This window comes from Amblyomma americanum, chromosome 4 (genome assembly GCF_052857255.1).
Source record: "Amblyomma americanum isolate KBUSLIRL-KWMA chromosome 4, ASM5285725v1, whole genome shotgun sequence".
NCBI classification, from domain to species: domain Eukaryota; kingdom Metazoa; phylum Arthropoda; class Arachnida; order Ixodida; family Ixodidae; genus Amblyomma; species Amblyomma americanum.
This window is the reverse complement of record NC_135500.1, coordinates 58,937,165-58,950,470: the sequence shown is the minus strand read 5'-3', so window position 1 is coordinate 58,950,470 and position 13,306 is coordinate 58,937,165. Positions and strand designations below refer to the sequence as shown.

Sequence of the window (13,306 nt, the reverse complement as noted above, 5' to 3'; positions counted from 1 at the left end):
TGCAAAATCAGGAAATAATAATAACATACACGACCATATTGCTTTAAGCATGCTGCTCGAGGACGGTGTGTGATTCGTTCCCCACTGCTGCCGTGTACCCACTGGTTTCCAATGGGCACAAGTTTGCTCAAAGGCTGGCGCTTGACTTCTTTTAGTTGAAGTGCTCGGAAAATGGTTTTTCACCTAACCTTGTGTTGAAGAAAACACTTCATCCCATTGCGCTTGGTGCGATATTGGCATTGCACTATTAGAACTCTTCACCGGCAAAAGAAACCATTTCTAAGAAATGGATGCCGAAGATTCTTCACTCGATGTATCATCCAAAACCGAAAAGGAAGCAACGCAAACAACCCTATATGCTTACGCTAAGGACATGCCAGTGGCAAAAACGCGCATGCAGTTTGTACGCAAAAGGTGTCAGCGAAACCTTGGCCAGTATTGTCAGAAACGAAGAGATGCAAACTACACACAAGCCGGCCGCCATTATCGGACGCCTCCTCTGCCCATTCAAAGACAGTCATCCTACAGAAAAGGCCTAAGGCGTGGTATGGAAAATACCCTGCTTCGTGTACCTGGTGTCGTAGGCTGTGGAAACCAATGAACGCAAATTTAGAAGTCGCGGGAGGATGTTAATCGTCCCCAGGAAACGGCTCCCTCTTCTTGCACTCGCGGTCTGTGCATCTCCCCCGGAGCCACACCTCAAAGAAGTAGTAGTTTGCTAATCGCTTCAGAGGCAACAATAACAACTGACCAAAATAGAAAAAGGAAGCTAAAAATGTTGCCGGCCCGGCGATTGCTCTCCAATCTCTCAAGCACCAGAACTGCAACTGGCGGAATTAAAGGCAAAGAGAGAGGATACCGAGGAGTGCATAGGAGAGCGACAGAAAAAAAAAAAGACGGGGGCAGGTTTGCACCCCATATGCAAAAAGAATATGTTCGCGCCACTCGTGCGAGAGTGCCTATAGGTGCTGTTGCACATATTCGCAACACGCTAAATTCACTTCATAATCAGGGCCGCGCGCACGTAGCGTCCTGTCACTAATTAATCATGCGACTGCCACATTGCACAAGCGGGCTGGGTGGACAGCCCGGCCGCCGCGCTGGAGAAACCCAGTAAGCTTTGAAACCTCGTGTTATCCGACAATAACTTCCGTTCATTTCTCAGCGAATTTCAATCATAATGAAGAACATTTATGCAAGGTTTGACTTTTGATTGCGGCTCTGGATAACAGCGTATTTACTTGCAAGCCGAACAGATGGCACACTCTTCAAAGTAGTTCCCAGCATGCCATTCTATAAAGTCTTCGTTAGCGGTTCATAGTTTACGTACGCCGTTGACATAACTGCCGAAACTAGCATCGATTACAACAATGGTAAAGCTCTTATCGACGGTGAACGATCGAATCATGAGAGGCACTTTACCAGCCTTGAAGAAAATGTTGTGAACTACCACACTACTAGTTGTTACATTGGACAAATCAACTACTGCCATAAAACGCAGCATCAGATTTGCCGCCTGGCATTTACAACATTCACTTAAACTCATCCGTGCTGCACTTTCACCACGTCGACAAAACTTTCGAAGAGCTGCCTGCTATTCAGCTTAATAATATGAGTGTTAAATTGTAGTCATTGATACACGATTTTAATAATTTAAATGCACAGTGCAAGACAAATATACAAATATCGGTGAGTGAGCTCTAAGTATTAGCGTCCGGGAATTACGCATTTCACTGCTTGAACGAAAGTACTTGTAAGTTCCATTGCTTTGCAGCGTTAATGCGCACGCAATTCCACTATCACCTATGCCCGTGTCGTGGGGTCACTGTATGCGCCTAAATAAATGTATCTGTCAAACAAAAGAGTCTCCTTATAGTTTCCTCTATATACATCATAGAAGGCACGCGCTTTCTTGTAGCATTTTATGTAGCGGCCCATGGTCGTAGCCTCACTGCGATGGGGGCACTTTTGATAAAATTGCGCATTGGTACGGCACGGCCCAACCTCCCAAAGAAAACTACCAAAGCAGGGACACTGTAGCAGGGACGTGCGCCTTGCCAACACACCGAGAGTTCGCCACAGGTTTCTTGTCGATGCTGAGGATGCATGGGCAATAAAAAAACAGCGCAGGAAAACTTTTGCTTCATTCAAATGTAAACTACATTATATTTGTTTAAAGCTAGGACATTACGCTACCTGAAGCTGCGAGAGCTTGTCGATATATTGTGAATTATGGCGGCGGTGAGCGATAAAGTGAAGTCAAGTGGGGCATTTTTCAGCACCTCGCTATAGGCCCCATGCTATCGTAGCTAATTGCGCATGGTAAACGCAGCATGTAAGCTACATTCATGAAACTCTACAAAAAGAAACTTTAAGATGCATTTAACATCTTGCGAGAGCGCTAGTTGAACTTTCATCGCGACGAGGTATTATTTTTTATTTTTCATCGCCATTGAGTTACGCGCCGCCGGCTGTCGCAAGATGGCGCGACCGGTTTTTTGAGGCGCATGGGCCAGAATCCTAGGGATGACTCGTGTTCGATCCAAGACCCCCTCTTCCATCTTGGTCTCTCTTAATGTTACACTTATCATATTTTCTTTCCGCAGCTCCCTTGGCTGTTCCACTGTTGAGCCCTTTTCCCTATAGCCTGCATGTGTCTGCCCTATAGGTGAATACCGGTAAGATGCATCTGTTGTGTGTATAACAAATGCTAATTTTAATTCACATAGAAAGTAACAAAATATACGCGGTGGGTGAAAGACTTCTGCGTTTGGAATTAATTAGTTCTTGGAAAAGATATTTTCGGAAAGATTTTCATGCGCGCCCCGAAAGAGCAGGTTTTTGTAAAAGGGAAATTCGCTATGGTTGATTGTACAGCCCGGGACTGTTATATTAAATGATCGACCTTTGGCGTCTATAACCACTACGCAGCCGTGGCGACATTTATGCACTTACGGAAAGTGCTTTGGATTTTTTATGGGTATTTAACGTCCCAAAACGGTTCAGGCTATGTGGGACGCCGTAGTGGAGGGCTACAGAAATATCGACAACATGGGGTTCTCTAACGTACACTGACATCGCACAGCACATGGGCCACTACGGCTTTGCCTCCTAAGTGGAGAATAAACATTCACAATGACGTTTTAACTACGTGTGTCCTAACTCCCATCTGCGGCGGCACAGAAGAGCTGCCTTAGAAGCGTTTATAGCAACACTTACTGCTGCCTCGCGTATAGAGCCGATGGCCGGTGGTGTCAGCCTTCGGCATCATTGTTTTAAAGCGAAAATTTTACTAGCCTTATCGAGCCAGTGTCACTGGCGCGAAATATTTGACCTTCGAATGGAGGTGTAGAGGCGTGTCAGTCACGTGACGTACCACGTGACTCGCCGCAGCTGCCACGCCAGCTGTGTCCACGTGGCTAACCACGTGACTCACCGTTCACTTCAAAGGGACACGGCGCCGCTCTCGCGTGCATACACACTGCCGCCTCGCAGTTTCTTCCTTCCTAAAGGAGACAGTTATAGGGTTGTGCACTCCCTTTAATTTCACCCCCCCTACCCCCCCCCCCCCCCCCGACCTTCCTCATTAAGAGAATCTCAATCTCCCTATGGATGAAGCAAGTCTGCCGGGACCGTCTACGCCGCCGGGATGGTCTCGTAGACGTCGGGCTGAGTGTAATCCTCCGGTTTTCTGATTAAAATATGATTTAATGGATGCGTGCCTAGTGCGAGCACCCCATCCCGCGCCACTGCTCGCTTCGTCGTCTTCTACGTATAAATACCACTCCTGGCGCAATGCTGCAGCGGTTAAGTGATTAAGTGATGTGCCACTGCCGCCGAAAGTGGATGTTTTAAACACATCAACCGGTGGGGCTAGTGTGACTTGTGTTGGGTTTTTTGAGACGGTAAAAGTAACCTCTCCCGATGAGTCGTTGATTTAATTGCCACCTGCTACGGTGGGCAGTTGTGATGACCTCCCAAGGTTGCCTGGCTTATGTGGTAGGTGGGCCACCTGCTTTCCCGTTCACAACAAGGTAGCCAACGACGACGACACCGCCGTCGACGCCGGATTTTATGTAGAAACCGTAACCTTAAACTCGTATAGACGCCTAATTTGTGTGGCATGTTTTCTTCTCCACAATGATGCGGAAGACACTGCTACGCATGAATCGCCATGTGGTATTCTCCCACGACCGCTAAATAACTCATAATCGAATTTTATCTTTCATGCTTTCTGGGTTTTGGTTTCAACAGCCGAACGATGGCTGTGACGTCAATGAGTGCTTTTGTGTCACGTGAAGCATGGAAAACTTCCATATAAGTGCTGCATCATTGTTTTAATTTACTGCAGTGCTGAAGGCAGCCTTCTTCAACAGCCGGAATGAGAACGAATGTGTAAGCAGCGATTATACTCCATGTTTTCATGTCTCACGTGACCTGGAAGCACACGTTGACGACGCATTCCTGATTCGTCTGTTGGAACCGAAACCGAAACAGCACGAGAAATAAATGATATTATAAGTAACTGAGTGGTCTCAGGAAGATACCAAGTGGTAATCCATCTATAAGTGTGCCTTATGTATCATTAAAAACAAGAAAACTCGCAACCAAAAGTTCAATGGCTCTACTCCTATAACACTACTGCGTTAAATTTATGTAGCCTGGGTGCATTTCTGCCCACCTCACATCGACAGCGTGAACACTCGTTTCCTTTTTTTTTACAGGATAATCTACTTTGCATCGACATCAGCAGCATCCAGTCATTCATCACGATTTTTGTTTGAGTTTTGTTTTGCCCTTATGATTTAAATGTTTTAGTTTTACAGAGCATTTTTTTAGAGGAGCGGCCAATAGATCTTTATTTAATACATACTGCAGATTCTTGGGTATAAGAAGAGAGGCATTCGAATAGACAGAAACATTAGTTAAATCATGATCAAGCAAGGACCAATTTATACATTTTTAATCACACTGTGTATCTGTCTGAAAACCATCGTTCGAGTCGAGTATTGTCGCAGGAAAACAGAAAAAATTTAAACCCATCTGTTTGAGCGTAGTAAGGTGTCAGTGAATCAGGATGATGACGTCTTGTGTGCCGTGTTTTTCCTACCGTTTTATAAGGTGACTGGTTCATTTCAAGCTTATTGTCATAAACGACAGAAAAGGATTCAAGCCTAGGTGGTTTTCGGCGTGATTCAATGCAGGTTTATAAATTTCTGTGATAAATTTAGTGTAGGAATCGAGTCTTGATAGTTTCTTAAATATGAACTTAACTGCCTTTTTTGTATTCTTTCGAGGCACTTGATGCTGGACTTAGTGTTAGAACAAAAAACAAAGGCAGTAATTTCGTTGGTTTCGTATTTATTCCAGTCGCTTTCAGACGTTTAAAAATCAGAAAGAAGAGTAACAATGGAAATACGACTCTAACAAGGTAACTTATAGTTTAAAGTTGAAACAAATACTTCTCCCTGCTTTAGTTAACTGCATGATTGCTATTTTATAGCCATCCTCATCGTCACCTGTACTCAAGTAATATACACTGCAAGTCAATGGTGTCTTCCGTTCCATTGAAGCCTCCCTATCAATGTCAAGTTCCTATTCTGACTAGCATTTCCAGTGGTCAAAGTCTAGCCTGCAGCAGCTCGGTCTAGTGCTTTAAACAACGCCCTTGGTGGATCAGTGCTCAGTGCGCGTGTCGCAAGCTGCATGCGCAGCGTTTTGTTCATTACACAACAGCCTCTCAGGCTTGAAGGAGGGAGCGGGTCAGTGCTGGTCGGTTGACCTTGGAGGTCTCCGTCTTTGGTAGGGATTTCAAAAAGAAGACGCCACCGTAGAGGTGCTTGTGGACGGCTAGGTTACCTGCAAAAAAAAAGAAGCGAACAATTGGTCTCATAGCAGACACGGCGCCACCAATACCTCGTATTCTCAACTGCAGCCCATCCGTCGGCGGCTCACTGCCCCAGAAGCACTCCAATGAGCATGGTCATAATTAACCTTCACTTCACTTCTGGGCAAAGGCTTCTGTTAAGGGCGGTCACTTATTCTTGATTTGGTTTGACTACTCGACTTCCGCCTAAGCTTTCCATTGCATGCGGCTTTTGGTTTCCACGAATGCCTTTCCCTGCTTTTGTATGGTCTGTGTCATTATAATAAACTGGTTATCTATGCGCATTGTATTACCAGTCTGAAGTTATTTTATATTTATTTATTTTTGTGCGAGAAAATGTGCTCGATTAGGTTTATTTTTTTATTCCTTCACGATGCTCTGTTCAAGTCGTGGTGTTGAACTTATCGTTAAGGTAAGAAGTTGGGCTAGTTGGTACGCATTCATGGTTAACGAGCGCGAAAACGACGAAGACGAAGAGAAGAAGACGACAACACGACACAAACTCTCACTCGTAACTGAACATTTATTGGGAAAAAACAGCAATGTGTACACAAACAGGCGAAAAAACAAAGACGCAAGAGACAAAGGTTCAATGACGCAGCACCAGGAACCTTAATCAGGAACGAAATACACGCGCATCAAGAGATATAAAGCAATGCAGCGAAAATCGGCACGAAAGAAAACACGAGACAAAATCAATTGTCATCAATGAAAGCTATTTTATGGCTTATTATGGTGACTGAAGGGGTGCTAATGCACGTGTCTATTGATTTTGGGATGTAATTCGCTTCCTTTAGCGCGCGTGTGAGTTGAGTATGGTGTGTAAAAAGAACAGTACTGTAATCAAATGTTGGGGCCCATCGCTAGCGTTTTCTTAGCAGGTCACATTCCCGGCAGTGGTCAGACAGGTTAGAGCGGTCTTGGTTCAAGGAATTTTTATGCTCCATAAAAGGCGTATGTTTAAGCAACATCCTGTCTGACCGTTTGAAGCACGGCCGCAGGTAGTCGGAATTTTGTACACTACATTTTTACAGCATTCAGCATATTTGTTGACGTGTTTAAGGGCACATACTTTACTAATGGGATGTGTGTTGCGTCCCCCAGTTTTTGCACGGCCGCGCACAGACGGCAAAGTTTGGCTGGGGCGGAGAATACGACGTCAACATCATAGCTTCCACCTACATTTTCCAGCCAATGTGAAGTTCTATGAAGATACGGGATGACAGCAACCTTTCTTTTTTCCCGCTTGTGCCCACTGCTGGGTGTGCGGGACCTGATAGAACTTGCTAGCCTCTCACACAGACATGAGAGGGCCGCTTCAGGGAACCACGATGCTCTCTGCCTAGCTACCTGTTCCTGAAAATGTTTTTGAGCATTGTGCAGACATTTTACGAGAGCCGATCTCAGAGAAGAAACGGCTACAACGTGTTTAAAAGGTTTTGACTGCGCAGAAGAGTAATTCATAAATGGATTAGAACTTCTGGGCGCGTAACGCCAGCAGACATGATAAAGCAAATGTGCAAGCTCAGATCTATAAACTGAAGCTTTTGCTGTTTTGGAAGTTCGAAAGTGAAGGACAGACAAGAGCTATTTTCTTTAAGGACATTTAGAATATCACCAACGCGCCTATTTCAGTAGTCTATTTTTGTGAATACCTGAAAGTCGTCAACATACTTAAGTATACAAAGCTGAAGGTCACTGAGGTTCGCCTCTACATTTCTGTCAATACGGCCCGGAAAGATATCGCAAAGAGTGGGTGCTACAGAAGAGCCAATACATACACCAGAACTCTGGAAGTAGAAGTTGTTGCACCAACCCAGAAAGGTTGACCGCAGATAAAAAGACAGTAATTCAACTAAGTATGCAATCAACGTGCCACAATTTGATCTGAATTATATTTCATCATTGTCTTCAACGATGCAGCGCCGGACGCATTACAGCAGAGCAGGGCATCGTGTGGGAGAGAATAAAATACACCTTCAATGTCTATGCTAAAGGCGGGACATCCACCAGGGTTTTGATCCTTTAGGAATTGCACAACGTGCTCTGAATTCCGCTCAAGAAAGGGGTCATTCAATTGCAGCGAGGAAACCTGCCGCCGAAGGTAGCTGGACACGGATTGCTGTTCAGAGACGAAGACGCGAAAAGGCATTTCAGATTTATGAGTCTTAATCGTAAAAGAAATTTGCGAATGAGCACCTTTTGACTTGCAAACGGCACGCGAAAACGAGAGCACTCTTAAGTCTTTTAACAAGTCTACGGCACGTTTTCAGGCTGGACAGACACAGCCTTGAAATGTTTGCTAACAGCAGTGCAGGCATTATAACAAATAACCTTCTTTGTCAGAACTGATTACTCGGAGATTGTTGGAAACAAGGTGGTTAATGATGGGTCCCAACCGTTTAGAATTTTGGGGCGTACCTTCGACCCGGCGCAAAACGCAGACTCCGCGACACACTTATCTCTTTTTCCATCTGGCACCAAACGGGTGACATTTCTGGCCATGACAACCGTATCCAGGTCAGAAAGAGAAGGATCTAAGGAATATTTCGGGCCTTTTTTGAGGACGTTGTTTCGTGTTTTCGTCTTCTTTTCGTATTCTTGGCTCTCTTTAACCATGAACTTATTGTTAATTTTCTACTGATCTCTGGCAGCTCTAAGCAACCTTAGATGCCCTTCAGGCCATAAAGTTTGGGCTATGGAGGGAATTACTGGAAAGCTCATTCGGATATCTACTCTCCTTTTCAGAGCTGAGCTTCGGCTAAGATTGTTTTAGTGCCAACTCAATGTGCTCCAACTTCGCCGGATTTTTATTATCATGGAGGAAAAACGCTAAGGCGCCCGTGTGCTGTGCGATGTCAGTGCACGTTAAAGATTCTCAGGTGGTCGAAATTATTCCGGAGCCCTCCACTACGCCACCTCTCTCTTCCTTTCTTCTTTCACTCCCTCCCTTATCCCTTCCCTTACGGCGCGGTTCAGGTGTCCAACGATATATGAGACAGATACTGCGCCATTTTCCTTTCCACAAAAACCAATTATTATTATTATTGCTCACTTCTCTCCCGATGTCTGCATATGCATGTGCAACCATAACATCGCCGTCGCTCTCTTATCACACAGTTATGCCCTCAATAGCAAATACAAGAAACAGTTTGCGTAGTCGTTTCTTTTTCTCTGCATTTTTCAAGCTTCCCAATCGGAATAGACCATTAGGACGTTTAGGCGGGCTAGTTGGTTATGAAGCACCACAAAGTGACTAGCGCTCACAGAGTAGGAGAACCATTAGCCCCTGTGTTCCATCTCTTTCTTCTTCCTACTGTGTGTGTCTTACTTCCCGCTGTTCATGTTAAAACAAAAAGGACAGACAGTTCCGCATTATGTACTTGATAGAAGCATTCGAGCAACTTGGAATAGCGGATGCTCTGCAAGAATGGCCGCTTTATTTAAACTTTTAATATACTTCCCAGGCACTAGCACCTAGGTATACCCTTCAATTTTTTTTACGTGAACGCGCAAGCGTCGACTGCGCAGTCGAAAAGCGCCATATTACAGTGCACAGCAGCGATATGTGCGAGAATACGCGCGTGCGCAAAATGAACAGACTAGTGAAAGTGTCCTCTACTAAGCTGTTTCCGATTACGGAACCAACCCCAATTCCTTTTGAGTCTGTTGTCGCATTCTGTATTGTTTCCTGCAACCTGAGAAGAGATTAGAAAAGGAAACGTACGTGGCACCGCCTTCTTTTGTGTAGCAAAGATCTAAGAATTAAGCCAAATAATGCGATTAAATATCGTTCCTACCGCGCTACCACGTAGAGTTTTATTTCTAACAAATGACAGCATTAATAAAAAAATTTGCCCTCGATTATGCTTCTCTGTAATGCGATTTTCGAACGTAGCTGCTGAGGTGCTGGAACCGTAGGCGACACCATACAGACCCAGAGCCGATCACAGGCGACTCTGGGTTTCGAGTTGGGCAGCGAACACCGTTCCGCCGTCGATGAGCCTTGGCTAGGGCGAAAAGACAGCGCGCACTACACGTGGTCGAAGTTATTGAAGCGAACGCATTGCATATATCATTAGCATAAAAGCCGGCGTCCGCCGCTTATGGAACTAAATTTCAGAAGATGTCTGAATGCCGGTGTACGATGTGACACCACACGCAAGCGAACATGTAATGATTCCGGAAAAGTACCGTACTAGGACCTATGAAAGTCGTGACTCGTAGTCAAGTCATGAATCAGTCTATAAAATTTGTACAAAGTGTGCGTAGTTATAGACATGGATCAATCATCCAGCAGCGCAGCATGACTCGGAACTGCACGCGCTAATCTTCTCACTGCCGCCGTTCCCTCCTTCTCCGCATTCATCCTCGCGTTCTCTTGGCCATAGTCGGAGAGAGCCGGCTACACTCGGCCCAAGCTCCATCCATAGTTCCCAACCACCTCAGAGTGGCGCCGCGAGCAATGCATACCTTATCGATGATGTCATCCGAACAGACAACTGCATGCGCTACTCTTCGCACTGCCGCCGCACTGAGACCCAAGATATTAAACTTATTTCTTGAAATACGGCGGAGTGCATGAAGCACTCTGGCACGGGTCGGCCTGGTATTGCACACTGGCTCCGGGATCGGCGCGGGGCATCCTAGCGCCCGTCTTATCTTTCCATATTTGCTCTCCTATCTTTTAACTCTCCTACTATCGGCCAGTGGCTGCGATTGTGGCTCGGCTTGAGCCAGTCGGCAGGCCCGTGCACTTTCCATTTCATTCTTCCTGTCAGCAGCAGCACTGCCGCCGTTCTTCACCGCTTTCCTCCTCGCGCTCTCTTGGCTATCGCCGTAGCCGGAGAGAGCCGGAAGCACTCGGCCCAAGCTCCATAGTTGCCAACCGCCTCAGAATGGCGCCGCGAGCAATGCATGCCTTATCGGTGACGTCATCGCCGAACAGACCCTTCCCACTGCCGCCGATGCCCCCTTCTCCGCTGTCCTCTGTCGATAAGCTGCTGTGGATAAGCTGCTGTCGAGCTAAGTTGCTGTCGATAAGGTCACTGCGGCGCTGCTTCATTCCTCGCTAAAACTGCCCACCCGCGACGAGACGGTCGCGAGCAGCACGCAGATAGAGGAAGCGCGAAGGACCAGAGCATGGTGGGTCAAAGTGCCGCGGCGGCGTCGTGCCCGATCAAAGGCTCGTAATTCCGCCCCTAGAACAAGAGTGCGGCGCTGTCGTCGCGCAGTCAAAATTCAGGTTGGGTTCCCTGAATGGTTTAAGTCTGTTGTTTTATCATATTTGGAGGCCCCACTGTCTAGTCTTTTCCTCGCATGCCGGCAAAGAAAAAACAGCCTGATTCTCACCGGATTTTTTAAGAGGCCTGAGCAGATGAGATGAACATAACATCGCCACCAGCACCAGAGAGCAGCAAACACTTACTCTGTGCTATTGATGCGGCAGAGCATGTTAGCAATGGTGGGTAGGCGGGAGGGATGGCTGGTGGGTAGCCAACTAACAACGACGCTGTGGTGAGGAGGTTGCAGGTGAGTGATGCCTCTGGAGGGTATCCGGCTTTATGATAGCATCTTTGAATTCGATTGCGCCGTGCCTTTTCGTTCGGCTGGCGTATGGGCGTCAAATGCGTGGAAGCCTTGAGGAGGGTTGGGGTAAGTGGGTTAGCGGCGGGTGGAGCTTATGGAGGGTGAAGGTGGGCGCAGATTAAAAGGTTAATCACGGATAATGGAGGGTGGTTGGGTGGGCTGCCTCTTAGCTGGGAGGAAGGTGCAGTGGAGAGGAGGGCTTGGTTGGGTGGGGCTTCTGTAAAGTACAGGTATCGCTTTATAAGGCTAGAGAGAGAAAAACGCTGTTTGCATTGTAACACTAGTGCTGCATTCACGGTAAAACATTGGACACAAAAAAGCACATGCGGCGACAACACTCGCATGGCATGATTGCATGGCGTGTAAGGGCGTTTTTTGTGAACCTGTTTCTCTTCCAGCACATGCGATTTGTACGCACAGACGCGTCCTGCATGCGAGTCTACTCTATGAGCAGCAGAAGCCTCAAAACTAAGCATCCTCCCCATTGCAAACGCCGCTTCCGGGCTGACTGTCGTGCCCTACCTAGCTAGCGTGTAATTGCCTTACAGGGCATGTAATGCGAAGGCAAGATACCCGCTGGTCCTTCAGGGTAACGGAGTGGATTGTAAGAGAAGGCAAGCGTAGCACGGGGAGGCAGAAAGTTAGGTGGGTGGATGATATTAAGAAGTTTGCCGGAATACGCTGAATGCAGCTGGCAATATACTGGGTTCCTGAACAACAGCGCAACAAGACAAGGGACTAGGAAACGAGCAGGCACACACAGTTCTGAACCAACCAAATATGAGCCAGCAAGCCCAAATTTAACGCTAGTTAAGGACAGGGTTATTTGGTGGGCGTAGTCAGGCTGATGATGATTGTTATGAATTGGTGAGGGCTGAACTGCCGCATGGAGCACTCACGTTCCACAGTGGCCTTGATGCTCTCGGCGAGCTGCTGGCGGTCACGCCTGCTGCCTTCTTCCGTGAGTACGACGGCAGCTGCGGGCGCCTCACCCAACTCGTTGTGCGGTAGGCCCACCACGGTTACCTCGGCAATTTCTGCTCCGTATTCGTGAAGCAGCAGCTCTTCAACTTCGGCTGGAGCGAACTGGGTGGACATGCATTTAATCATCTGCTTCAGTCGGTCAACTATGTACAACCGCCCGTCTTCGTCGTAGTAGCCAGCATCACCTGCATAGAGTCGTGGGTCGTTCGTATCATATATCTATGCTATGAAAGCGATTGCTCAAGAAAAGCTTTCCTGCTCACCGTGACTTCTGTAGCGCTGTATGCGATACGGCTCGCACGGTGAAAGAAAATATTGTTCAAGCATAGCGTTTTTTTTTCTCTATATTTCGCTCTCCATAATACTAAAAAAACTGCAAGCAGCTAATCGTCATCAGATCGCAAGGAGACAACATTAAAACTGCACAGACCATAAAAGCAGTTTCAAATAACATTAGCATTCTGTATATGGGAAAGTACGATGTTCCAGAAACGGACCATGCGATAAAAATGATTACTCATTTTATAAGTCACTACATTTCCTTGACAGATAATTTAGCAAAAAATTGTCAATTCTCAATAAGAATTTTGTCTTTGAAACACAGCTTCATAGTGCGGGATTTAAAAGGTCGAAATCGGCAGTGAGTCCAGCCGCAAGTCATAATGCAGCACTCCTTGTTTGAACTTCATATCAGAAGCTCCCTGAAGTGTTTTAACAGTTATAAATCACAACTCTGAAAACACTTCAGGGAGCTCCTGGTATGAAGTTCAAACAAGGTGTGCATGAGTCATGCGTAGACTTTCTTGTGCTAAGAAGCACAGATATTTTCCCTCATTAGAGCATCTT

At 46.4% G+C, this 13,306-nt stretch overlaps 1 protein-coding gene across 1 annotated transcript in view; it reads right to left on the bottom strand.

The window, feature by feature from the left end:
- Positions 1-4,890: 4,890 nt before the first annotated feature.
- Positions 4,891-13,306, bottom strand: part of LOC144127977 (putative 4-coumarate--CoA ligase 1) — a 76,733-nt gene continuing 68,317 nt past the window's right edge. The window contains exons 9-10 of the mRNA XM_077661006.1: positions 12,376-12,645; positions 4,891-5,859 (exon numbers count right to left, since the gene is read on the bottom strand). Of these exons, the coding sequence (XP_077517132.1) occupies positions 5,741-5,859; positions 12,376-12,645 (389 nt within the window). The 3' untranslated portion in view covers positions 4,891-5,740. The remainder of the gene's footprint in view (positions 5,860-12,375; positions 12,646-13,306) is intronic.